Genomic DNA, 27709 nt, shown 5'->3' with positions numbered 1-27709 from the left:
CCAGGTACTTAAGGCGAACTGGTCAACTATGAGCACCATAAACTAAGTTATAGAGTCACCATGCGCACAGCAAGCTCAACTCTTCAGAAGGCTAGGTGCATCCTAATTTTCCCAGGGGACACCGCGGGAAAGGGGGAAATATGAAAAGAGGCTCCCCGGACTCTTTGTCACCTACACTACAACGTCTTATTTTATGATGCTTAGGTTGTTGATGATCGGTTCCAATTAGAAGTACGCAGGCTTTGTTAGAAGATATCCAAGTATACTCTAACCGACACCGTAAACAGACAACCCTGGAGTCTTCAATGGATATTGGGCTGTCCGCCTGTACAAGGTATAGGTAAAGATCCCAAAACACATAACACTTATTTCCATATACTTACCCCGGTTTAGCGTGAAGGTTTTCAGGGGCTCCGGCTGACCGTGAGTCAAATGGCTTGAATAGCAACAACAAAGCAGAAAAGCGGCTCCTTAAAAACACTTCCTTATTCTTTTAATACAAAAAAAAAAAAAAATCATAAAATTATAAATAGGTAATTTTATTAATTTTTTGTAATAAGAGAAGTGTCAAGGAGCCGGCTTTTCGCCTTTGTTACAGGTAAAGATCGCATCACAGTGAAGCCCGTCTTTACATTGTATGTACCCCAAAAGTGATGCCATTAATATACAAAGACAAGCCCTCATATTGTCAGGTTGATCTAAAGTGATGGCTCCCTCAATGTGATGCTAGGAAATACATTTTATAGATTAACAGCCCAGCTTTATAGGCCGCACCTCATTATATGTGTGTATATATATAGTAAATGTGTCGGACTACGTATATCAGATACAATTAGTGGAAACTAAGAGTGAAAGAACAAACAGAAAATAAGAAATGTTTTATTGGGAATGTCCATTCTAAACTAAAATGAACACTAGTTGGTGACATATGAACATATTACAACAAATAAGTCATGGAAAAACTGGCAATCCAAGACTGACTGAAACCAGTACATGACATGCCGGAGGCATCGCCCCCCCCCCCCCCCCCCGTCCTGCAGCGCTTGCATCAACTTCACTGGTGGGATTTGCCATTCTGCTGAACTTCAATCACATGTATTTCATTGTAGGAGCTATAACTTGTACTTTTAGAGTAGAATATAAGTTAATGCCGTCCAGGTCACGCGCTGGGAGCGTACTGCAGTACAAGGCGGTCAAATTCATTCTCCTGGAAGAAACAGGAGACCATTAGTAAAGTGGTGAAAGGGACAGGTCTTACAAAAGAGACAATATTCCTCATCTGGCAGACTGGAGAGAATACCCTCATTTTTCCTAAATCCAAAATTACACTAGGTAGGTCCCAAGAATTTAAAGGGAACCTCTCATGACATTTGAGCCCCTTTAAACTATGTTATTGGGTCAAAGATGAGGGAACAGGAAGTGTGGGCACACAGCCGGCTGAGAAGAGTCATGCAGTGTGCGTACGCCAACTTCACGGGGACATGGCGCTGCAAAAGATGCCCCAATGAGCAAACACCACTCTCCGTTCCCTGATGTAGTTTATAAGGTTCAAAGGTCATGACAGGTCCCATTTAACACTAGTTTTGTCTTGCCTGGTCACATGTTCCTGCTGATTTAACTCAATAAAAGCTCATTACCAGTTACATTAGTTGTGTACTTTGAAACCACCCGAAATATTATGTATTAACCCCATAACCACTATAGATCAATAGGAAATACCCCTAACCCCACCTCATTGTTCATGAGGTGCGGTTGGTGGGCATCCAGTAGTCATGGGTTTAAAATGCTCTAAGTTACTTAATGCTGAAATACAGAAAGTATTTGAGCCCTTTTACACCCAGTGATTATCATTCAGATTCTCGTCGGATCGTAAGACTCGGGATAATCATTCAGTGTAAACGCCGCCAGCAACTGAACAACAAATGATAATTCATCTAGTTTGCGCTGGCAGCTGTTAATCTAGGTTTACTGTGATTGGTGGCAAGCAGCCAGAAGCGATCTCCAGCCCGCTCCACCTCCATTCACCGACCAATCAGTGCTTTTGTATGAAGGCGCAGAAACAATCATCGCTGGGATAACGGTCAGCGCTTAAGTGCCCCACAATCGTCCCATCTACAATGCCTTTATTCAGAGCTAATCAGGTGTCCATTCCCATTCTTCCCAGGGTATATGTTGACATTGTTTCATGACACTTGGGACTGAATTTGCATATTATCCATTTGTGAAATATTACAATTATGCTTTTCAATCAGATGAGTCATTAAAGCAGGTGTCTCCAGACTAATCCCTTCAGAATGTGACTGCTATGGCAGTGAGATAATCGTGGCAGGTCGTACTTCTGCAGCCGGAAGCATTGAGATGAGTGGCCGTCCATATAATACAAGGATGGTTGGAGTCCACTAGAAGGGGTTTCCTTTCTGGCTTGTAGAGGGGGGTCCCAAGCATCATGAAACAACCTCTACAATGGAGCTTACTACCACTCTGCAAAACCATACAGGTTGTAATATTCACATTTATATTCTAAGAGCTGCTCATCCCATATAATGTTTCAGAAGCAGATATGAACACCTTGAAACAAAACAGATGATGCAACTTGCAACAACTATAAAAGTATATATGTCTATCTTGTTCTATCTGTGTTTATTTTGCATTGTTTTGTAAATTGTGACCAAACGGTTAATTTTTTTCTAAAACTGTAAGGCCTCATGTCCACGGGGAAAATCAGGCCCGCTACGGATTCTCCATAGAGGATCCGTAGCGGGTTCTTCCTGCCCCGCGGACATGAGCGCTTAAAATAAGAATAAACTTACCTCTCGCACGCTCCGGATCTTCCCCTCGCCGCGGCTTCATCTTCTCTCCGTTGCGGCCGAATTTTCTTTCTTCGGCTCGGCGGATGCGCAGGGCACGTCTGTTGCGTGCCCCGCGCATGCGCCAGCCCGAAGAAAAAAGATCCGGCCGCAACGGAGAGAAGATGAAGCTGCGGCAAAGGGAAGATCCGGAGCAGGTGAGTAAATTCGGATTTTGGTCTCCCGCGGATCCGGACGGCTTCCATAGGCTTCAATAGAAGCCCGCGGGAGACCCGCACGAAAATGGAGCATGGTCGAGATTTTTTCACTTTTTTAGTGAAAAATCACTAAAAAAAAAAAAAAAAAAAAAATCACTTTTATTGACCATCCGCGGGTATTTATCCACCCGTGGGTGGTCAATGCATCCCTATGGGGTGCGGATCCGCGGGCAGGAGAAGAGTTAAAATCCGCTGCGGATTTTAATTCTTTTGCCCGTGGACATGAGGCCTAAATACAGTGATTTTGCTGCAGTTACCAAAGTTGTGAACGCACGTGTGATAGCGCTAATTGCTGGGCTGAGAGGGTTATTGAAAAAATAAGAAATACACATGTGCAAATAATTGCTACATGGTAAGAATGAAAGGCACTTTGGAATATACATAGCACCAAAAGAACTGTGTGTAAAATTGTACAAACAAAGGGTTAAGTCTTATTTATCATCCCAGTTTCCTTGACATTTTGTTGCAAACTACAAAACAAGAAAGAAAGGAAAACAAACAAACAAAAGGATTCCCAACCAGGGATAGACAAAGGGATAACATTATAAAGAACTCAGCATGACTATGGAAATTAGGAAGGATAACAATCCACATAGTGGAATCTCATGCATACTAGGTCGGGCGTCTGCCATCGCCAGACAATCTGTCCAACGCCCCCATACTTTATCAAACTCATCAGAGCAACCCTGAGCCAGGTAAGCGTGATTTCACATCTGCGTTTGGGGTTCCACAGTCCTACCCCAGTCGATGGACCCTACTGACTATATAATGGGGTCCATCTGCTTTCCGCCCAGCTGCCTGGCTTTTGGACATAAGAAAGAGTGCTACATGCAGCGCTTGTTCTTCCTGTCTTTTGAGCCAAATCTGTAACAGAACCTGTGGCAAATTTCATAACATTTATTTATTTTTTTATTTAAACGCTAACAAGTTTATACAAGGTATGGGTATCCACATCCAGCCGGATATCACTCTCCAGTGCAGAGAGGCAGACTTTTGGATGCATAATTCTTGGAGCCTCCAATTAAGACTCCATGATCTCTCCAATAATCTTGCAAAACGCTGTGCTCCCAACACATGTGCATAACTGTGTGGTCAAGCATTGAGGGCGATTCACTGAGGAGGACAGACCCATTGCATGCAAACGAGAGACGGTATAATAAATTCTGTGCATAACTTTGGTTTGAATTAATTTATTTTGAGCACTGACCGGAGGAGGGCCAGACCCAGCCAGTATGCCCCCATTATCCTCAGAGTCTAGGTCTGGTAACATACGGAAGGAAGCCCTCCAGAAATGCAACGGAGCAAAGTGCCATGTTAAGTGGCTGTAAAAACTAGACAGCGGCTTCACTAGATGAGACATTTGGGCCAGACCTTCCAAGAGTCAGAGAGAGGGATGGTCAGGCCATAGGACTGGATCCTGACAGCATGGTGCAGCAGGTAATATCGGAAATAGGAGTTTGCTGGTATGTAAAAATGTACAAAAGGACCATCACTCATCATATCTGAGAAAGTAATAACACCATGAAGACTCCAGAATGCAGATTCTACAAAGTGCTTTCATTGGGGCAAGTGCGGATTGCATCGTAGGGGAATATTTGGTGACCATTCCAGCCTCTTCCTTTGGAGACAGATGGAGGACAATAGACCATAGTATAAGAGTCAGCATCATAGGGGCAGGCAAGACAATCTTAGGAGAAGTAGGACCCCTCAACAATAGCCCCTTCAAACTGTGATCACTGCACATAATTATTAAGAGCTCGTTCACATCTGTGCTATGGATCCCAATTTCCAGTTCCGTCACAGGGACAGGAAAACAAAATGCCTGACCAAAACGGATCCGTCCTATGTCAGAACCAAAAGGTGCTGAACGGACCCCAGTTGGCTTTAATGAGAATATCACCAAGAAAGCATATACTGCTATAAGGCGATACTTCCCCTTTAAATAGCCATTTTGTAAAACTGATGCTTTGCCATTACCTTTGCTTGGAATTCCCTAATGAACGGGTGATTTCGATGTCCGTCCTTCAACTGTGAGAGATAGCGGTTTGTAACCTTTAGAAAGATATGAAAAATCATGAAAATGACCCAAACAACGTCATCCTGTTCTTACAGAATCCCCTTCAGACTACCTGAGTGTCATTAGAGCCGCATTGTTTAGTAGTGATGTGCAGCCGCTACACAAATCTACCCTTGAATAACGGAGCTTGTCCCATTTTATTTCGCGTTGCCCATATAGCACCACCATATCCCACAGACCTGTGCAGAGGTGGGCATCTCTCAGTCTCCAGCCCTGCTCTCCGCTGAACGACTTACAAGGTGATTTAGAACCAAATAAAAGTTAATTTTTGAGTTGGCCATAAATCAGCTAATGTGGTTGTTCAGGAGGGACAGCGGGCCTGCAGACTGACAGTACAGCCGGCATTCTTGGCAGATAGCTTGGGTATAGCACAAAAATTCAGTTTATGGGAAGGCGCCACTAAAATGGATGTACAGTTATGATGAAAAAACAAGAAGCTATTAAATAGCTTCCCGTTTGTAACAGTTTCCCAATTTATACTTATGAGGAGATGCTGACTAGCTGTCCGTAAATGTTTGCTCTTCGACAGACATTGTTGCAGGGCCACTCTGGCGATTTTTTTCTTGTCAATCATTATGTAGCTATTCCCCAATATTTATTAGTGTGCTAGTATCTCCATTAGTTATTCTTTTCTATCTGAATCTCCCAGCCTCTTTCTCCTCAGATGGTCATGTGATCCCACTTCTGGTCGGCTCAGATCTGCTTGGGGTTATGGATTCACTTTCTGATCAAACACTCAGTTTGTGTGAAGGTATTGCATGATCCCTACCACATGAACTTCCTGGAGGGGAACACAGGCACTCCTATCACAGTTATGAATAATGATCACACAGCTCCTGTCACACAGTTATAATAGAGGAGATTTACAGCTCATCCTCCTGGCTGTATACTTATGGGCTGTAGCTTATTTAGATGAATACAGCAGATAATGATAAACCAGCAGGCAGAAATAGTATAGCCCCTAGCTAATGCTGTGTTGATGCATCATGGGATTGATCTGGAACTGAAAGTAAAGAATGTCACCATCATGTTGCTATCAGACAGGGGGCTGCACTGCATGGAAGTGGCTGCAATACACAGAGGAGACCTCCAGAGTGGGACGGGTAATCAGGTGAGGGGTGCAGGGATTGAAAAATGTATTTTTGCTGGAGTAGCCCTTTAAATTCCCATTGGTATATGTGTGAGCTGACTTTCTGTGGTATGTTTTACTCTTTATTACACTGTTAGCTGTGGCGAATCTCTTTTTCTGCTCCCCTGTATTATTTGAATCGCTCTCATTTGATAAGGGAAATATGTATATGCCATGAATACACATAGTGAACCGAAACGCAGGTCACATGTATGCAGTCGATTCAGCGACAAGGTACAGGTGTCTGATGTAGGAAATGTAATGCATATGGACGGTATTTTGCAAAATCTCATTCACATGCTGCGGAAGAATTAAATCAGTGTGGACTTTAGGACTCGTTACGGATTTCTCCATCCGCAGATTTCACTAAATGTAAATGTTAAACTATAAGCTGCATAATTACGTCACAGATTTTGCGGTATATTTTTCTAATTACAATATGCAATGTCTAAACATGACCTAGTGGCCCTTTTACACGGGCCGACAGTTGTTTAAAAACGACTACATGAGGCTGATGTCACCGCCAAGATAGTCAGCACTCATGCACAGCGTGTACACTGAAAGACTTCATCGCTGGATCCTGGGCTTCACCCCCTATGTAAAGCGCTGAGCGGGGAGGGTTTAGACAGGGTGAGAAGCCGGCGATGGTTTTTAAGCTGACCGAAAAGTCATCATAACAACATGTGAACAAAAAGTGACCTTTTTTTTTTGTGCATTCACACTGAACAATTATCGCTCAATTTCATTTGTTTGAATGAAATTTGAGCGATAATCGTTACGTGTCAATGGGCCATAAGGCTGCCTGAGAATAACAAAAAGATCAAACAACTCCTCTCTCACCTCCGGAGGTTTTCCAATATGTTGAGTTAATACAATGAAGTTGATCAGCGTTTCTGGGTGGCTGCTGTCCTGTAGATGAAGGAGAAACACGTGTCATGTGACCAACGTTTTTATTAAAATCAGGAAAAAGTGGCAATTATCAAAACGAACACAGCGACAGCTCTTTGGGACAACCAGCCAACATTTCATTGAAAATTGGTCTTCTGAAGGGGGTGGTCTTCACAGAGAAGATGGTCAGTATGTATAGGATATGGTGAAACTGAACATCTGTCACAAGAAATCTGGTCTGAGTAAAGGAAGTGGACTTTAGGAGAGGTTTCCCTGTACTATCCTTTATACAAAAATGGGAAGCATTCAGCAAGACTTCTGCAAGTTCATTCCCACAAACATATATTAACAATAGATAGTGGAGGGCCTCACTGATCACTAGTCCAGGGGTCACAAGTTCCATACAACTCAGAAGCAGCCCAGTGAGAGCCGCAGTCTCCCCACCCCGACACGTTTATTAGAAGAAAGGGGGGACTGAGGACCCCAAACTAGTGATCGTGGGGCTACCACCAATGTGTAACATTTATTGCCTGGCCATGTGGTTAAGAGATACATGTTTGTGGTAAAATAGGTAAACCATGAGTGAACTGATTTTTTTTTAATGTTCAATAGTTTTAGTTAATAAGGCTAACAAATTATAGTTAGTGCTGTAATTGTAATGTACATAAAGTCTGTATAGCATTAGTATGGACTCTCTTACACACACACTCATCCAAATAGGCTGATCTATGGATACAATACATATATACAGATATTTCAAAGGCAACCTGTATGTGTACATTTAAACAAATGATGTCTTTACCCCTGTGGTCCCAGTCTCCCAAGTCAGAGTAGTCTGTATTACAACATTAGATCCATTGTGTCCCATTCATCACATGTGCCCCATGTTTTAACAAGACCCCTTAAGCATAAAGATACATTCAAGAGAACACAGAGTTGCCAGAATTTTTTTAAATGGCGGTTCGGCCCCAATAAGTGACCGCACACCCTACTAATGTATTTGGTCATATGAACAAACCTGACTTTTGTCTCATCAGCAAATACTGGCGACTTCCAAGTCCTAATATACAAACAAAAAGTAACACCGACAGTCATAATAATTGGGCTAGCACAAGACCTCTACCTTGTCTAGCGCCTCCTGTAGGACTCCTTCAGCATCTTCCCACTTGCCCTGGCCCATGTAGCACGTAGCTTGCCCGTTTAGCAGCAGGACGGTGGAAGAGTACTTGTCAGACATCTCGTGGAAGATGTAGAAGGCATCCTGCAGTTTATCCCCACCCTGTTGGAATAAGACTCAAGTAAAGGAAAACTGAGCAGAGAGACACAGCGGCAACAGATACAACACAGAGTGTAAGAAGGTAAGAAGGGATCTTGGTCTATGAAATATTCATGAATTATCACATTACCTCAGTATATATAGACAGCGTCTCCAGTTATGTGATATGCACAAAGGTAGAGGGTAAGTGCCGCAGGTGGAAGAGTCTGCTTACCGGGTGGAGGGAAGGTAAAAGTAACTTTACGTTACACGTAGAAAGCAAAGAATACGATCCGGCGTCATGAGAGGATATTAATAAGGTCAGACATAAGGAAACCATTAGATCAAAACACAGGATTCTACTAGTCAACAAGGATTTAAGCCAAGTACAGCCGGTATTGGTGATCCTATAGAGCATATGATAGCATGCAATAATCTCCTCTGTGCGTATTCTTAAAAGGGCTCGTCTCATCAAACAGTTGGTTTGTCAGGCGAAAGCTGTGGCCAATCGGGCATTTCACCTGAAATGGCGTCTCGTCTTACATGTTGGCCAGTCAGGCAGCCATAGAGCGGCTTTCTGTTTTGCCTCATAGAGGTGGTAGACCCTAAAAGTGCATATGAGACAACCCCTTTAACACTTTCCAATCCAGTGTTGGACATCATCCGACTTTTAGATTTGCCTGCATAGCTCCCATGTCGAGCGAGGCCCGACACGTTTCTAAAACTATGCAGAAGAGTGCTCCGACATGGAGTTCTCTTCTGCACAGCTTTAGACCCAATGCCCACAACCGGATTTGAATTGTGGAATCCGCAATTCAAGCCACCCATAGGGATTCATGGGCGTCCGCACTACAATTAAAGCAGTATGCTCCACTTCATTGCGGTTCCCGCATAGACAGCTTCCACTTAAGTCAATGGAAGCCATCTGATCCGCGGCCTGTCCGCAGCCGACACTGTGGACGGGCCACTGATCCTGCAGGAAAGCAGGAGTGTAAAAAACCCACTGCGGTTCTGCACACATCGCAGTGAAGAAAATAGAGGACCCACACAGGCATGCAGAAGACCCGGACGGGTAAGCAGTGGCAACGGACAGGGTCGGATACGCTGCGGCCTCCCACAAGTGCAATCCGATCCGCCCAATTGACATTAGGCCTTAAAAGGCATATGCTATACACCTTGTATGCAGTTATAGGATGCCTCTGCATGGCACTATATTGCAGAGATAGATAGGATAGATTTAGAGAAATTAGAAATGGAGTCTTATATGTTATATCAATATACATATAATTACAGGGTTATTACAAATGATCTTCCCGATGTGAAACACTCAGAACTCACTTTAGTTTTCAAAAAAATTGCTAATAAAATCATGACGAAGTTCATTTTTGTACATCTATGTTGAATAATTTCAGAGAATCTACAACTCACTTTCCCACCCAAAATAAATGAAAAATGGGGAGCGTGCAGGCAGGAGAGAAACTGGACCATAAAGGGTTAGAAAAACCGAATACCTGTCTACATACAGCTAATAGCACATACTGACCATAGCAATGTTAACCCATGCTGTCGCCAGCTGGGTCAGTGTTGCATCCTCATCTGTATCCACCATCTTCTTCAGTTCCTTGCTGGAATGAGAACAGGAAAAGCAACAGAATATTAACAGGTAGTATTTAAGGAAGGCTTCTTACTCCCCCCCCAAGGGGACGTGGCATAATACTGGAACACTTCCTACTGTATATGCCTTCAACAGAACTGATATATTGTTTAAAAATGTTGCTGCCGTATTACTTGTGTACGGCTATAAGAAGAGAGCGGCCTACAGTTAATCACGGCACGTTGGCAAGTACTGCCACCCTCTTCACGGCAGCCGCTGACAGTAATCCAACATTCACACTATATTAGAAGGAGGGAGCACTATATAGTTTCCCATACTATTTAAAGTCCATTATTACAATTAGATCCCGTTAACGATACCGCTGTTTATGGATTCTATACTGCACACACAGACCACCACTGTTATCCCCTGACAGATTACCTTCTTAAAGTCTGGCTCTCCTATTAACAACATATTGGGCAGCAGTTGAAAGTGCAAAGTGCACTCAGGAGGCCCTATGTCTCCAATGGAAGGCTGCATCATTTGTAAAGGCGTATATTAATATTAGCAAAGGTCAAACTAGAACTATTCTAAGAGATCTGATAAGAGTTTTCCTGACATTTTTAGGTAAATGTGTTGTTGCTTCATGCTGAGACTATGAACAGTTCAGCTAGCAGATCCTATAGGATTGTACTATGTATTGTATAATATAGCCATTGGAGGTTGCTCAGGATTATAAAAACTTTGCAGTTTACTTCCAAAAATAGTATTCCACCTGTCAACAGACTGCATCTGGTATTGCAGCCAGGTCCCCTTTCACATCAGTGGAGTTACACTGCAATACCTGACAGAGCATGGACAGGTGTGGTGAAGAAAGCAGTTATGTACATACAAGCCTGGACAAACCCTTTACAACCACCTTACTGACATTGTGTAGATTCCATTTTGTACCATCAAAATAGCATTCATCCATAAGGATCATTCATACGGGGTTTTGTCACTGCATATTATGCACATGTACAGTATTTCCCGTGTGTAACAAGTGGTGAATGGCGGCAATGAAAGTCTATGGACTTCCATTCACACCTGCATTTGGACTGCGAGTGGAAACTGCATATAAGACGCAGGAGATATAAGAATCGTAGCGTGCTCCGTTTCTCCGTGTTTCATATGTAGCCCTTGAAGGGCGTTATGAAATGCTGTCCATTCGCAGGCATTGCGAACAGGCAGCGTTTCGATACAGAGCGGGGAATTTGAAAAAAAAAGTCACACTATGCATGTCCGTGACGTCAGAATTCTGGGCATGCTAGTGCCTATCGCAGCGCGTATGCAATCTCGTCTCGCAGAGTAAATGGTCCTTGTCCGTCACTCAGATCCTCAGGATTGCCCATATTTTGTGCATTATGTTCACAAACTGGCTGCTCACTTGCCGGCTAATATATCCCACCCACAGGTGGCACTGTCACAAGGTAATGTGATTTACTACACCTGTCTATATGGCTGATCAATGGACATTACTACTCACAGACAGACGTTTTTTACCTATAAACAAATACTGAAAAAGTTAATGTACAAATAAAAGTGCGCTTACCGAGCGAGATCAAGTCTGTCTATTTTCAGAAGGATCTGGATAATCGTTGCCATGCTGTAATGGGTAAAGTGATAGTGTTAATTTATTACTTACTCCTAATGCTATATTTACACATAGATGATGATCCCGTTCATGTGTGCACCCAAGGCTACTTGCACACAGACGATATTTAGGTCTAATTTTCGAACTGAATATTCCATTTGAATATTGGATGGATGGAGATGATGATGGGGGTGGTGGTGGTGGTGGCGATGGCGACGACGACGACTGATGATGATGGACGATGATGATGATGGTGGTGATGGTGGTGATGAATAATCTGAACTCAGAATTGTTCATAAAGCAGGCAGTTTGTATGTTACCGCCACCAGATGTCATTGTTGCTTTTGCCCAAGGCCCAACACACAATAAACAATAAACAGTTGATCTGGATTGTGCTCATTTAGCATAGCTTCAGTGGGAATTAACAGATGCTGAAATATCACACATACTTATGGGCAACTTGTCAGCGTGAACTTGGGAGTCCAAACTGCAGGCATGATGTTACAGAGCAGGAGTAGCTGAACAGATTGATATATAGTTTTATGGGGAAAGAGCCAGTAGAATTGTGTTTTATTCATGTAATCATCTGCACATTCTGAGCTGAACAGTCCAATGGGCGGAACTATAAGTGATCGACAGCTATCCCGTATGTGGTCATACACAGATAACAGTTAATGGGCATCAGGAGACCAAATATCCTCCATCCAAGTGCCTGGAAGTGGTGCCGACAGACCCATAAGTCTGTAATGATGGCGCCATCTGTCTCTGGATGGCAGACAACAATACATTTGGTGCTGCTGGTGCTTGTCAGACACTCCTCTCTACTGGTGGTCTGTAGGGGGCTTCCTAAGCCTGGTCACCTTGTGTGCTCTCATGCATCCACTGGTCCCAACACTCTCTAATAGTCTGGTCAGAGCGGCCAGTGGGGGGCAATTCATCAATACGACCATCCAGCTTCTCACATCCCAATAATGCGCCCCCCACAGACTCTGGTAAAGAGATTAAAATCTCTTCTTTGTGTCGTAGAGGTGTCTAGTGGTCAACAAGCTCTATACAAGTGGAAGAAGAGGTCACTACACACAAGGAGCCTCCAAGAGCAGTTTATAGATCAAGGGGGGGAACCACTTTTAGGGCCTCCGGTGACAAGACCGTTCATCTAATCAGCACAACTCTCAGCATTAACAGATCTGCCTGAAATGGATCTGCAGGACGAGTTTTGCAGAAAAACGACAAGTTCTAGGTTCTCTCTGATACACGGACTGCCCACACACCGACGTACATTTGCATGCCCTAATTCTCGTCTATTATACAGACTAGAACACGACACGCAATGAGCTTTTCACACAGGTCATGTCTGTGTGCAAATACCTGGGTAGTGTGTGCTGCCTCACTGAATATTATAGGTCCAGGTGTCATCCATTTTTTTCATGTCCAACATATGGATTAAAAAAAGAAAACAAAAATGCCATGTGTCAAGAGGCCTTGGGGTGATCAGTCCCTATTTGCATATAGAGGGCTCCTCTTTATTCCCGATTCATTTTTAAATTACTGCTCCCCTGAAACAGCAACTAAAATATAGTGATTTGTAACAAAGGAACTTGTCAGAAAGTCATGCTGGCCATTGTTCGCACAACATGAATCTCCCATTTATAGTCACTTGTACCGCAGAGCTGTCTGCAGAGGCACCGGACACTGGGACTCAGCTGTAGCCTTGCAAGCAGCTGTGTGGTCATCTGTAGAGAACACCAGAAAAGTTTTGTTCTTCAATATGACATGATGTGGTGGATGGCTGGCCACTTACCATTCCAGGCTGTCTCCTTGGTGAAGAGTACGCAGGGCAGCATCCGCATTGCCGTCATGGAAATAAATTGCAGCTGCCATTAACAGGAAAGTTGTGTTGGTGACATCAACGCTTTTAGCCATTTTCTTATCAAGCTCCGAGACGATCGCATCCCTAGAAAAGGACAACACATTAGAATATAAAGACGGTTGAATCATGAGAACACGGTAAGATGGGGCAAGCTGCCAACACATACAAATACTCTGCTAATTTCCAACCAAGCTGCCAAAGTTCAAGCAATACAGCCATTACCGGGAACAAGTGTGGAGATTTAATCAGAAGCTTTTATCCAATCAATTCATCACACAAATGTGAAAAGTGACAGTAGGCAGTCAAGGAGCAAATGAGACGGGATCTGAGAAAATATGTCCTCTTTCTGATGGGAATAAACCTATCACTAGAGACCCTCTTCGTGAGACGGAACGGGCTGTCACTGCGCTTTAGTGCTGCATCTACAAAACAGCTGAGCCTTGCAAAGTGGCGCTCCTGGCCATTCAACGCAACTTTTGTTTAGTTTGTCCCTGATAACACAAAAGGAAAATAAAGCTACGAAGGCCATTTCACAGCTGCACTGGAGCCTCTGGCGTAGATCCAGCACGAAATCCTGGATGAAACCGTGCAGCACACTACGCTATTTCACCGAGAAAGCCAGATACTCCACATTATAGTTAGTGGGATTTATCCGGCATGTGTCGGATTCAGCACTTCCGGTATTTTGATGTTCGGCTCCATTGATGGAGCGGAGCAATAGAAGCATGAAAGGGGCCTAATGACCAATGGCATAAAATAAACTCCCAGGAAAAAAAAAAAGAGGATTTAAGAACCAGAAGAGAGGAAGAAAAGCCAAAACACTTTATAGTTTTAATACCTATAAAGGTAATAAAAACGTAGCGTTTCACGAATCCATAAGCTGTAGTAGTTTAACCCTTTCCAATCCACTGTCTGATGTCTGAAGACTTTATGATTTAAGGCTGTACAGCTCCGATGTTGAAAGACGTCCGCTGGGGCTCTCTTACTGTATATTGCCAGCCTCTCCGCTGTTGGAGCCTATCCAACGTATCACCTCATGCAGTACTGGCTTTAGCCAGCAGATAGCGCCGTTGTATAACGGCAGAAAAAGAGTAAGCCCCCTAGGAAAACCAGGATACAAATTGGATTGTAAAGGGTTAAATGTAGTCAAAATAAGCATACCTTCTTTTGTAGCATTGAAAATTGTACCCTGCTACAATTTTCCGTCCCGCAAAATAAATAAATAATACACGCGTACGTTTTTTTTCCCCTCTTAACATCGCAGCCAATGAAAAATATATGGAAACGTACGGCTGTATGTTACCATACACTTAATGTATATTTTTTTGTGATTGGGGAGGGGGGGGGGGGTGTGTGAGTGATTGAATTGCAAAACTCTAGTAGAAAAAACAAAGTTTGCAGTGAAAATGTCCATGTTTTCTCATGAAAATACGGACCGCAACAAACTATGCAAACGATGTTAAAAACCTAAAATGTATGCTTAAAATCACATAAGTGAAAAGTGCATAAAGTGCAGTGTGGACGAGCGCCGACATACCTGGTAACCTCCTGCATGGAAAATAGCTGCCAGATTCTCAAACTACCCCACACAGAGAGCTTAAGTAGTCTGAGACCCTCCCCCTCCGGCTCTCAGGGACTTAGGTGGAAGATAGTCATCAGCACTGGTCCATCTGATAGCAGAAGGGAGGGGTCTCAGACTACAGAATCATACTGTGCATAGGGTAGTCTGAGAATCTGGGGTTTGGGATGAGGTGTACCAGCACTGAAAAAAAGTAAGTATATATTCTGCACATATAATGAAATAGTTAAAGGGGTTTTCCAGGCAGCGGTGGCTGTCAGTGCTGGGCTATACAAGGGAAGCCACTCTGACCCCTCTGTAGTGGCCGGCTCTCGCAAATGCATGCTGGGGTCCCATTGATTTGAATGGGAGCTACACCTGCAGTTACAAGCGCCGGCCACTACACAGAGATCGGAGCAGCAGCTTCCGCTCCGGCCCCGATGTATCCCGCACTGCCTGCAAAGCCACTTTAATAAAAAAGAAACAAAACCTTTAAAAAAAAAATTTAAAAAATCATTTCCAAAGCGCCTCCTCGAGGGTGAAGCACGTACCTGCGGCTTTCGCTGGACAAATACTCAGCAAACATGCGGACGGCCTGCAGCTCTGCGCTGGCATTGGGGCGGATTTCATCCAGAACTACTCCGTACTTCCTCTGTTACCAAGTAATGACGAGAATTGTTAACGAGGACGCGGCAACGAGCGCTGCGAGCGTGGAGAACGGAGGGAGCGAATCACATTACCTGTGCGATGTAGGCCTGGTAGAGAAACACGTCGCGTTCCACCTCCTTCTCGGGGCTTGAAGTCTATATAGACAAAGAGAAGAATAATAACAACAAGTGTGAGGAGCCGAGGGAAGACGGACGTCACTGAAGTACCAAGAAGTTATCTCCTGACCTGCAGTACCTGGGGCCGCCTGTAACTGTAGGGGGCGACAGCTGCAGGGCGATTACCCGAAAACCCACAATAACACCCTTTAGTTTTGAATGAATAAGAGGTGAGACGAGGGGAAGCGGAACACATCGGGCGCCGTTCGTGTCAGACGTGTAAACACACCCAACCCGTTTCCCCGCCGATTGTTGACCGGATGTGCCAATCACATCGCTATAGCAGCGTCCGTCAGATTCAGCAGGGAGCGCCATTCATTTACGTCACTATGTACAGGATGTCATGTCTTCCATCGCCCCTCACACTGTCCCCAGGGGTCATGTGTCACATGCATGCGCCAGGTCTCAGGACGTGAGCCGCCGTCCACCAGCAGACTAATGCTCCCCCTCCTGCCTACATGCCAGTCACGGCCCCAGCCGCCTCCTCACCTTCACCTTCTGCGCCTCATTGATGCTCTGCTGGTAGCTGCCGATATAAAACCAGTTTTTGACATCAAACAGCTCATCGACTTCTCCCTGCGCGGCCATGTTTACAGCAGACACGTCAGCCGGCCCCACTTCCGCCTGCGTACAAATCCTCTGCGCGCATGCGCGGGCCTGGTACGACCAATGCAAGCGCGGCGCACCGCTGTGACGTCAGCGACTGTACCGGAAGTGCTGTCAGTCTCACGTGTGGTCGGAGGAGATGGATGGGTTTACGAAGTTGGGGCTCTCCTCATGGCTTATCGAACAGTGCAAGCAACTGGGGATCCGCAAGCCGAGCCCGGTGCAAGAGAGCTGCATCCCGCCGATCATGGAGGGTGCGTGGGGCTGTGCTAGGGGTTAGTGGGGTGATGGCCCCCAGCTGTAGGCTGCGCTGGGGGGAAGTGGGGTGATGGCCCCCGGCTGTCGGGTGTTCGGGGGGGAAGTGGGGTGATGGCTCCCGGCTGTCGGCTGTTCGGGGGGGAAGTGGGGTGATGGCCCCCGGCTGTCGGCTGTTCGGGGGGTTAGTGGGGTGATGGCCCCCGGCTGTAGGCTGTTCGGGGGGTTAGTGAGGTGATGGCCCCCGGCTGTAGGCTGTTCGGGGGGTTAGTGGGGTGATGGCCCCCGGCTGTCGGCTGCGCTGGTGGGAAGTGGGGTGATGGCCCCCGGCTGTCGGCTGCGCTGGGGGAAAGTGGGGTGATGGCCCCCGGCTGTCGGCTGCGCTGGGGGGAAGTGGGGTGATGGCCCCCGGCTGTCGGCTGCGCTGGGGGGAAGTGGGGTGATGGCCCCCGGCTGTCGGCTGCGCTGGGGGGAAGTGGGGTGATGGCCCCCGGCTGTCGGCTGCGCTGGGGGGAAGTGGGGTGATGGCCCCCGGCTGTCGGCTGCGCTGGGGGGAAGTGGGGTGATGGCCCCCGGCTGTCGGCTGCGCTGGGGGGAAGTGGGGTGATGGCCCCCGGCTGTCGGCTGCGCTGGGGGGAAGTGGGGTGATGGCCCCCGGCTGTCGGCTGCGCTGGGGGGAAGTGGGGTGATGGCCCCCGGCTGTCGGCTGCGCTGGGGGGAAGTGGGGTGATGGCCCCCGGCTGTCGGCTGCGCTGGGGGGAAGTGGGGTGATGGCCCCCGGCTGTCGGCTGCGCTGGGGGGAAGTGGGGTGATGGCCCCCGGCTGTCGGCTGCGCTGGGGGGAAGTGGGGTGATGGCCCCCGGCTGTCGGCTGCGCTGGGGGGAAGTGGGGTGATGGCCCCCGGCTGTCGGCTGCGCTGGGGGGAAGTGGGGTGATGGCCCCCGGCTGTCGGCTGCGCTGGGGGGAAGTGGGGTGATGGCCCCCGGCTGTCGGCTGCGCTGGGGGGAAGTGGGGTGATGGCCCCCGGCTGTCGGCTGCGCTGGGGGGAAGTGGGGTGATGGCCCCCGGCTGTCGGCTGCGCTGGGGGGAAGTGGGGTGATGGCCCCCGGCTGTCGGCTGCGCTGGGGGGAAGTGGGGTGATGGCCCCCGGCTGTCGGCTGCGCGGGGGGGTTAGTAGGGTGATGGCCCCCGGCTGTCGGCTGCGCGGGGGGGTTAGTAGGGTGATGGCCCCCGGCTGTCGGCTGCGCGGGGGGGTTAGTGGGGTGATGGCCCCCGGCTGTCGGCTGCGCGGGGGGGTTAGTGGGGTGATGGCCCCCGGCTGTCGGCTGCGCGGGGGGGTTAGTGGGGTGATGGCCCCCGGCTGTCGGCTGCGCGGGGGGGTTAGTGGGGTGATGGCCCCCAGCTGTCGGCTGCGCTGGGGGTTAGTGGGGTGATGGCCCCCGGCTGTCGGCTGCGCGGGGGGGTTAGTGGGGTGATGGCCCCCGGCTGTCGGCTGCGCTGGGGGTTAGTGGGGTGATGGCCCCCGGCTGTCGGCTGCGCTGGGGGTTAGTGGGGTGATGGCCCCCGGCTGTCGGCTGCGCGGGGGGGTTAGTGGGGTGATGGCTGTCGGCTGCGCGGGGGGGTTAGTGGGGTGATGGCCCCCGGCTGTCGGCTGCGCGGGGGGGTTAGTGGGGTGATGGCCCCCGGCTGTCGGCTGCGCGGGGGGGTTAGTGGGGTGATGGCCCCCGGCTGTCGGCTGCGCGGGGGGGTTAGTGGGGTGATGGCCCCCGGCTGTCGGCTGCGCGGGGGGGTTAGTGGGGTGATGGCCCCCGGCTGTCGGCTGCGCGGGGGGGTTAGTGGGGTGATGGCCCCCGGCTGTCGGCTGCGCGGGGGGGTTAGTGGGGTGATGGCCCCCGGCTGTCGGCTGCGCGGGGGGGTTAGTGGGGTGATGGCCCCCGGCTGTCGGCTGCGCTGGGGGTTAGTGGGGTGATGGCCCCCGGGTGTAGGCTGTTCTGGGCAGCGACTCTCTGGCCTTACTTATCAGTGTGACTTGTGTCTATAACGGCGCCTGAATCATGGCTCGCGGGGTTTTATGTGAAGTTACAAATAGTTCAAGTTCACTAATTCCTTTTTTCCCCTGTGGTTAGAGTCTGTCCGACACGTTTATGAAGCGTTAGCGCAAGAAAGCGCCAGTGAGGACGGGCGCTAATGGCCTAATGACCGCTGGCATAAAGGAAGAGGCGTATGGCACATATTGCTGTGTTTCTAAGCGTTTGGCGCCAATCCCACGCCGCGGGCGGCTTTTCTTCTGTCTTCTGTTTTATTATCATTTTGACCGTTATTTTATATTATTAGATAATGCGGACTAAAACTTTTTTTGTGAAATACACTTCAAAATGCAAACTGGTACAGTTTTTTTGTTGCATGCAGTAGTACATTGATGTGTTTTGTGGCGCCAAATAACCTGCACGGATTGGGCGCTTTACCTCATTTTTTGCCCCTGTTTTATGTGTTAAAATCCCTAATTAGTCTTGATTAGTACATGAAGCAGAATTAGGTTTGTCATGCAAAATACATTCTGCAATACAAATTTGCGCTTTTTTTCCACACAGCGCCCGAACGTGACTATGTGCGTTTTTGGCGCCTCTTTCCTAATTTTCTTGCCGTGTAAGCCGTAACACCCTTACAGATCCGTGCCCCTGTGCCGTACATTGGGCAGTTCAAGTCCTAAAAACAATCGGAGCGACACAAACCATCCATGTAGTGACACTCACACAAAAAATATGCCGACACCAAAATGTGCCAAATACCTCTTTATTTACACCAATTGTCAGCAGTTTTTCTTTTTTTTTACCAACTCTTTATGATAACGCTGTAAACGTGTCGGGGAGGCATGTTTTCTAAAACCTTTATAAACAATGTAGGCCTCTGATGAATATTAAAGGGGTTGTCCCGCGATAGCAAGTGGGGTTAAGCACTTTTGTATGGCCATATTAATGCACTTTGTAATATACATCGTGCATTAAATATGAGCCATACAGAAGTTATACACTTACCCCCTCCGATGCTGGCGTCCCCGTCTCCATGGCGCCGACTAAAGCTGCCTTCTCCCTGGATTAGTCTGCAGCCTGCTCTTCTATTCATGCGCAGAAGACCTGTGCGGCGCGAAAACGCCGGAGCGGCCCCATTCAACAGAATAGAAGAGCGGACTGCGCAAGCGCGTCTAAACCTGCGAGCGAACTGAGCGCTGGTCGTCCCGTGTAAACGGGCCGTTAGCCCTGCTGCTTCTGTATACAGTATAATCGCTGTGATCGCGTCTGTCTGCTGATTTGTTGAACTGCTTGTATTTTTGCACAGGCCGCGACTGCATGGGTTGTGCTAAAACCGGTAGTGGCAAGACTGCGGCGTTTGTTCTCCCCGTACTGCAGAAGTTGTCGGAGGATCCTTTTGGGATATACTGCTTGGTGCTCACTCCTACTCGGTAAGAACTATCACCAGCCCTGCTACTGTGTGTGTGTGTGTGTGTGTGTGTGTGTGTGTGTGTGTGTGTGTGTGTGTGTGTGTGTATATATATATATATATATATATATATATATATATATATATATATATATATATATATATATATATATACCTACCTTGTATCTGCCTTGTTCTGAGCGCCCCAAATAGTGAAGGGGGGCACCTAATGAAAAATAACTATCTCTATCACACACGCAATGCTCACCTCCTGCTGTTGCTGCTTCAGTTTACTCACATGGGTTGTTCATGCGTCATCAGTAACATCCCATAAACCTACCTTAGGGCTTCTACTATAGAAGCCCACGTGGGAGGTGTATAGGATGTCACCAGTCCTTCTAGCTGAAGCTGCAGTCAGGTGCCACAGGGACTATTATATAGTTTTGGGCACCGGGGGGATCCCCTTTAAGTGTTTGCATTTTTAATTGTGTCTTATAGAATTTAGGCTCACTGAAAATATTCCTGCCATATTGTAAGGCTCTGTTCATATGCTGCAGTTGTGACCCGAGTGGGCAGCTAGTTACTGGGGGGGGGGGGGATGTCCTAAATAATAATCTTTATATCTCGCTTGTGTCATTGGGGGACACAGCAAAGACCGTAGGATATAGCTTCTGCGACTAGGAGGCGACACTAAACGCAAAAAAGTTATCTCCGCCCTCTGGCTATATCCCTCCTGCCGACACCAGGCTAATTAGTTTTTAGCTTAGGGCTACGCCCCACGTTACGCAGGGGGCGTTGCTTTGTGGCAATAACTCTGTGGGGGCGTGGCCTTGTGGTGTGGCCACGCCCCCACGTGACTCGGGGGTGGCGTGGGTGCGGCAGAATGCTGCCCTCATTGACTCCATGCAGGGGGCGTGGCCTCATCAGCAATGCACGCCGCCCTGTCCCTCCCCCTTCCTCCCTCAGCACAGGGGAAGGGGGATGAAGTCAGAGAAGCAGCCTATTGGGGACAGCGCGCCAGGAATTAAAAACCGCCCTGCTGCTCCACTCCTTGCTGCCCTTTTCTGCTCAGCTTATATGCTGTACAGCTCAAGCTCCAGGGAAAAAAAGCCCTTCAGCACCTGCAGTCTCCCGACCCAGCGGCTCCCTGGACCTCTTCGGACCTCGGCAAGGACCTGGGTAAGCTCTGCCTGGCGGCTAGCTCCCCTCTTTCGCTGCGTATCCCTCCTGCCGGTGGTTGGCATAGCAGAGGATAGCTCGCAGTTTTCTTTGCCGGTGAAATCCCAGCACCATGTCTGACCCCAGAGCCCTGGAGGCTGGACCAGGGACAGCAAGAGTAACGCACTTGCTTGCTCACGCTGTAACCTAAAGTTCGCATGCGGACAGGCTGAGCCCTTTTGTAGAGATTGTCATCGTGTGTGTGTGTCCCCCCCCCCCCCCCCTCCGTTCAGCCCCCATCTATGGCCGAGCCGGAGTGGGCCCGCTCCTTGTCACTGGCGGTGTCTGACCTCTCTCGGGCATCTGGCGCAATTTTGGAAAAATTAGCACAGGACGCCTCCGGTTCACATGAGGAGCGCGGCCGTAGACGAAAACGGGTCAAGCCTTTGGACTCCCGGTCACCATCCTCCTCGTCGCTTTTGCGCTCTTTTGGTACTAGGTCGCGGCGCTTGTCTGCAGAAGAGGATGGTTCGGACAAGGAATGGTCTGAATCCTCCTCAGACTCTGTCGTGGAGGAGGATCAGGTCCCAAAATTTTCGGCAATGGTGGAGAGCTTAGTGGTTGCGGTGCGTGACACTTTTCAGCTCACTGAACAGGAACCACAGGCATCTGGGATATCGTTTTCTTTCAGGCAGCCTAGACGCTCTCCGAAAACCTTTCCTCCTCATGAGGACTTTGACAAGGTCCTATCTAAGGAATGGAAGGCACCAAATAAGCGTCTTTCCAAGATAGGTTACTTGGACGGGAAATACCCCTTCCCGCAGGACTTAGTGGAGAAGTGGTCGGTCCCACCGCTAGTGGATCCACCTATTTCGCGCCTGGCTAAGCATACCATGCTACCCACGGCAGAGTCCTCCTCCCTCAGGATCGAGGAGTCGAGGCCTTGGCAAAGACCGTTTTTGAGGTGGCAGGGTTAGCTTTTAGGCCTGTGTTTGCCTCGTCCTGGGTCAGTAAGGCTCTTACTGACTGGGTAAAGCGGTTACGGAAAGGAGTCCTCGAAGGGGCGGCGCCCGAGGATCTGGTGGGCATTACACACCAGATTGAACAAGCGGGCATGTTTCTTTGTGAGGCCCCTATGGATACAGCCAGGCTCGCGGCCCGAGCCTCCGTGGCATCGGTGGCAACTCGCTGGACCCTATGGTTAAAATCGTGGGATGCGGATGCTTCCTCCAAGGGGTTGTTAATCAGTATGCCCTTTGTAGGATCTCGTCTTTTTGGCGCCAAGCTAGACGAGCTCATCTCAGAGGCTACGGGTGGAAAAAGCTCACTTTTGCCGCAGAACCGTCCAAAGCGGTCATCTCCGCAGCACAGACGTTTTCGTTCCTATCGCCGGATGAGTCCTCATAGGGTGGAGAGAGTGGGTCCACAGGAGCGGGAACAAAGGAAGGTTCCTTCCTTTAAACCAAGCTCCTCTTAGCAGGGGCCCCAGCCCACGAAGGGTACCGAAGGCAAGCCCCCCGCATGAGGGACTGCCCCCACCTGTTTCGGACAAGGTAGGGGGGATGGCTTCTCCAATTCAGCCAGGTCTGGTTGTCTCAGGTCACAGACACCTGGGGACAGGAGGTCGTGTCCAGGGGCTATGCGATGGCGTTCCCCTCACAACCGCACGACCGCTTCTTTCGGTCCAGAACCCCAAAAAAGGGACGGCTCTGTCCATCCGGTTCTGGACCTAAAGAAGCTGAACAAGTTCGTAGTGGTCCGTCATTTCCGCATGGAGTCGGTACAAGCGGTCATCGCATCCTTGGAGGCAGGGGAGTTCTGTCCTCGATAGACATCCAGGATGCATATTTACATATCCCCATTTGTCAGGCGCACCAGCGCTTCCTCCGGTTCGTGGCACGGTGTCGAGTGACCCTCCTGGAAGCAAAACGTCAGCTGCTTCAGAGGCAGGTGCGGTCCCTTCTATCGCGGCGACCAGTGGCGATCCGCCATGCGATGAAGGTTCTGGGACTGATGGTATCGTCTTTCGAGGCAATTCCTTTTGCCCTGTTCCACTCCCGCCCCTTGCAGTGGGCGATACTCTCAAGGTGGGACCGGTTAGCGCGCGATCCCTTATCGAAGATAAGGTTTCCACCAGGAGTTCAGCTGTCACTCCAGTGGTGGTTGGACTCGCCACGCATCCAGCAGAGCAGGTCGTTCCTGCCCCTGCAGTGGCAGGTGCTGGCTACAGTCGCCAGCATGACGGGCTCGGGGTGCACCAATTCCTCTCTTTCCTCGGATGCTCAGGAGGATCAGGAAGGAAGGGCTACCAGTGATTCTCATAGCCCCAGATTGGCCGCAAAGAACGTGGTATGCTGAGCTCATGGACATGGTAGCAAACACGCCCTGGCGATTACCCCTACGAAAGGATCTACTCTCTCAGGGTCCCCTCTACCACCAGAGTTTGGCTACACTGCGTTTGACGGCGTGGCAGTTGAGACCGCGGTACTAAGAGCAAAGGGCTTCTCAGACCCGGTTATCCAGACAATGATTAGGGTTAGGAAGCCGTCGTCATTGAAGGTATGTCACCGGGTGTGGAGAACATTCTTTCGCTGGTGTGAACAGAAAGGCACGCACCCGATCCTTTTTTCGTTGGCCCGTCTCCTGTCATTTTTCCTAGACGGGTTGGACTTGGGCCTGAGCCTCAACTCCCTTAAGGGACAGGTTTTGGCTTTGTCAGTTTTGTTTCAGCGACCTTTGGCTTCAAGGTCGGCGGTGCGCACCTTTTTACAGGGAGTCGCTCATACCGCACCCCCTTTCCGGTCTCCCGTGCCACCTTGGGACCTTAACCTGGTTCTGGATGCCTTGCAGGCCCATCCGTTTGAACCATTAGCGGAAGTACTGTGGTGCTTGCTGTCCTGGAAGGTCGCTTTCCTGGTGGCGGTTACCTCCCTTCGTAGGGTTTCGGAGATTGCGGCGCTGTCGGCAAAACCACCCTTTACGTTTTTTTCACCAAGATAAGGTGGTGGTGCGACCGGTGCGGTCTTTTCTCCCAAAGGTGGTGTCTACCTTCCACATTAATGAGGATATTGTACTGCCATCATTTTGTCCAAGGGCGGTTTACCCTAGGGAACGGGCTCTGCACACCTTAGACCTAGTCCGCGTCCTGAGGACATATTTGGACCAGACCGCGTCTTTCCGGCGCTCGGATTCCCTATTCGTGATACTGGAGGGTCCGAGACGTGGCCTTGCGGCATCAAAGGTGACAATTGCTCGCTGGATCCGTTCGGCAGTGGTGGAGGCCTACTGGGCTAAGGGTGAGACACCGCCATTCCAGGTGAAGGCACATTCCGCTAGAACGGTGGGGGGCTTCAGGGGCGGTCTATCACGGTGCCTCAGTATCACAGGTGTGTAGGGCGGCTACCTGGGCATCCCTGCACACCTTTTCTAAATCTTAGCAGGTACATACGTTTGCGTCAGCCGACGCTGCGCTGGGTCGAAAAATTTTACAGACGGCTGTAAACTGACCGCATCCGTTTGATTTATTTGTACCCACCCTCGGGGACAGCTGTGGGGCATTCTACGGTCTTTACTGTGTCCCCCAATGACACGAGCGAGAAAAGAGGATTTTTTACTCACTGTAAAATCTTTTTCTCGTCTCGTCATTGGGGGATACAGCACCCGCCCCTCTTTCTTTATATGACACAGTGGTGGTCCTGGTCGGACTCCGGATTCTGTAAGTCGCACATGGTGCTGCGTGTTTTTCGTTACAGTGACATTTTTTTGTTAACGTGTCATATGACTAACTATTGTTGTGTCTCTGTTCCTGCATGGCTACTCCAACTGCTGGCATGACAAACTAATTAGCCTGCTGGCGGCAGGAGGGATATAGCCAGAGGGCAGAGCTAACTTTTTGTGCTTAGTGTCGCCTCCTAGTGGCAGAAGCTATATCCCACGGTCTTTGCTGTGTCCCCCAATGACGAGACGAGAAAGAGATTTTACGGTGAGTAAAAAATCCTCTTTTGTATAGCACCAACTTATTCCGCAGCGCTTTCAGGCATGGGTGGAGGGAGGAGCAAGACATGGGGAACACAGGCAATGGGGGATTTCATGTGGAGATGTATTGTGCTGTCTAATAACCACGTGATGCGTACAGATAATGTGCTGTTTGTTAAAAAAACAAAACAATCTCCCCAGTAGAGAGGAGTGTCTGATCGTACGAGTAGCTTGAACTGTTCCACCGTCCATGAGACAGGGGGCGCCATCGTTACAACCCTGTGTCTGTCTGAACCATTTGCAGGGACTTGGCGGAAGGACATTTGGCCTCACAACCTTCATTACATGTACGGCCTTTTGCACCCACTCGCAGTCTCCTCCATTTACAGGGGTGTCGTGAGCAGCACACTGCCCTCTGCTGGCATGATGGTTTAAGGGGCCATCACATATGACAGTCGGTCACCCCTAGTAGTGGTACGAGGGACAGTGGCAGCTCAGCAATATGTTCAGGACATCCTACAGCCACATGTGTTCCTCTCATGGCGGCTACCATTTTTGGTGAGGGGCCATTCCAAGTCTTAGGGCGCCCACCCACTGGCGTTTTTTTTCACTGCGAAATTCGCAGGTTTTTTTTTTTCTGCAGGGGGTCTATGGGACTTGTAATGTAAAAATCGCGATCGCGATTTTAGCTTTGCATGTCCCATAGCCCAAAGACCCCTGCAGAGAAAAAAAACACTGCGAATTTCGCAGTAAAAAAACGCTAGTGGGTGGGCGCCCTAAATGTGTTTTGTTCTAACTCTGTCTCCAGTTTATACCATCCACAACCTGGAACCTTGTAGATTCTTCTTGTTGGCCATAACAATAAATACCCGTATAGTCCTCATCTTGTGGGTCGGTGGTGGGTTGTTCCCGTGACACATACATGACTGCTGTGATTCTCCTCTTGTCTATAGTGAGCTGGCGTATCAGATCGCAGAGCAGTTCCGAGTTCTCGGCAAGCCGTTGGGTCTGAAGGACTGTATAATAGTCGGTGGGATGGGTACGTATTGTCCGCTGCATGAAGGATGTGCGGACGGTTCTCACTTTGCACTTACACTTTATTCCTCTGCACAGATATGATTGCCCAAGCATTGGAGCTGGCCAGGAAGCCACATGTTGTCATAGCCACACCCGGTCGGCTGGCAGACCACATCCGCAGTTCAAACACCTTCAGCATGAAAAGGATTAAGTTCTTGGTAAGATATCAGACAAATGGGAGGTATTACAGGAGGGCAGGTATCTAAAGCATGCAGCAGAACTAAAGGTTCTACACGTAAGTTAAAGGGGTTATCCAGGCTGCGCCGGCTGTCAGTGCGGGGTACATCGGTGCAGCAGCCGGCACTCGTAACTGCAGGTGCAGGTCTCGCTGAAATTAGTGGGACCCCGGCCTGCAATTACCAACACCGGCCACTACACAGGTCAGAGCAGCGGCTTCCACTCCTCCGACCCCCGGTGTATCCCCGTTGTGACAGTGGGCACTGCGTAGATAAAGGTTTACTGGTTTGTAGTCATGAAGTCTATTGACCTGTCTGGTCTCGGCCCTTCCGCAATGCAGGGAGTACCCCCTCCCCCACCATAAACCTGAGATATACCAAGCTTGTCTTCTATCCTGTGTCCGTCAGCGGTCACATGACTGTAGATCTCAAGTGCAGGAATGCAAATGCTGATGGGTTTTCAGAGGGTGAAGTGTTGGAACCGCGTGCCAGTCGGGGGACCTTTATTGTAGGAGCATGGGGGCTCTATCCCTCCTTCCTGCAGGACTATGAGCGTACTGTTCCTGGGACGTGATCTGAATGGGTAGTGGAGCTACCGAGGGAGGGCTGGAGGCAGTGAGAGGGAGCCGCAGGAACCAATCCTGGGTACTGTAGTGTTGGACGTGCCTGCTGAGCATCTTGCCTGTCCAGATCACAAAGTGAGAGTCCCTGGCAAACCAGTCCTTTTTGTTTGCATAATAGCGACTGCCGACGTTTCTTCAGCTAATTTTAGCTAGGGGTTTATCTTTTTACTTGTCAAGAAACCCCTTATTAATTAAAAATAAATAAATAGGCCTTAAATGGCATTAGGAGATAAAGTGGTGCAAGGAAGGTCCTGCCTAACTTCCCTTTCCCAATTAGGCCATGTTTTTGCACATAGGTTGTTGTATACTTACTCGCACAACAGTGGCTTTTACTGTACTTTTCACGTGTGTAATTACATGTGCAAAAAACTGCATCAACGCTCTGCCATGGAAATGGCCAATTAGTTTAATCGGATCATGATTATCTTTTCATTCACAAATGTGTCACCAACTATAGCATTCTGATGCAAATTCCGTGTTTCTGAAGGGACCTTCTAAAATCAATGGGT

At 48.7% G+C, this 27709-nt stretch overlaps 2 protein-coding genes across 2 annotated transcripts in view; one reads left to right on the top strand and one right to left on the bottom strand.

Annotated features, from left to right (window-relative positions):
• Positions 1-863: 863 nt before the first annotated feature.
• On the bottom strand, positions 864-16540 carry COPE (COPI coat complex subunit epsilon). Its single transcript, XM_066604549.1, has 10 exons — positions 16382-16540; positions 15809-15871; positions 15620-15720; positions 13442-13594; positions 11599-11652; positions 9957-10038; positions 8282-8437; positions 7111-7179; positions 5042-5116; positions 864-1207 (listed from the first exon to the last, which is right to left on the bottom strand). The coding sequence occupies exons 1-10, from the start codon at positions 16478-16480 to the stop codon at positions 1160-1162; spliced, it is 900 nt and encodes a 299-aa protein (XP_066460646.1). The 5' UTR covers positions 16481-16540; the 3' UTR covers positions 864-1159.
• A 46-nt stretch (positions 16541-16586) lies between these two features.
• DDX49 (DEAD-box helicase 49) overlaps positions 16587-27709 on the top strand; it is a 32969-nt gene continuing 21846 nt past the window's right edge. The window contains exons 1-4 of the mRNA XM_066604548.1: positions 16587-16752; positions 20090-20213; positions 26278-26363; positions 26438-26559. Of these exons, the coding sequence (XP_066460645.1) occupies positions 16638-16752; positions 20090-20213; positions 26278-26363; positions 26438-26559 (447 nt within the window). The 5' untranslated portion in view covers positions 16587-16637. The remainder of the gene's footprint in view (positions 16753-20089; positions 20214-26277; positions 26364-26437; positions 26560-27709) is intronic.

The sequence above is a fragment of the Eleutherodactylus coqui genome, chromosome 5 (genome assembly GCF_035609145.1).
Source record: "Eleutherodactylus coqui strain aEleCoq1 chromosome 5, aEleCoq1.hap1, whole genome shotgun sequence".
Lineage (NCBI taxonomy): Eukaryota > Metazoa > Chordata > Amphibia > Anura > Eleutherodactylidae > Eleutherodactylus > Eleutherodactylus coqui.
Note: the sequence above shows the minus strand (reverse complement) of the source record. Positions and strands in the feature narration are given on the sequence as shown.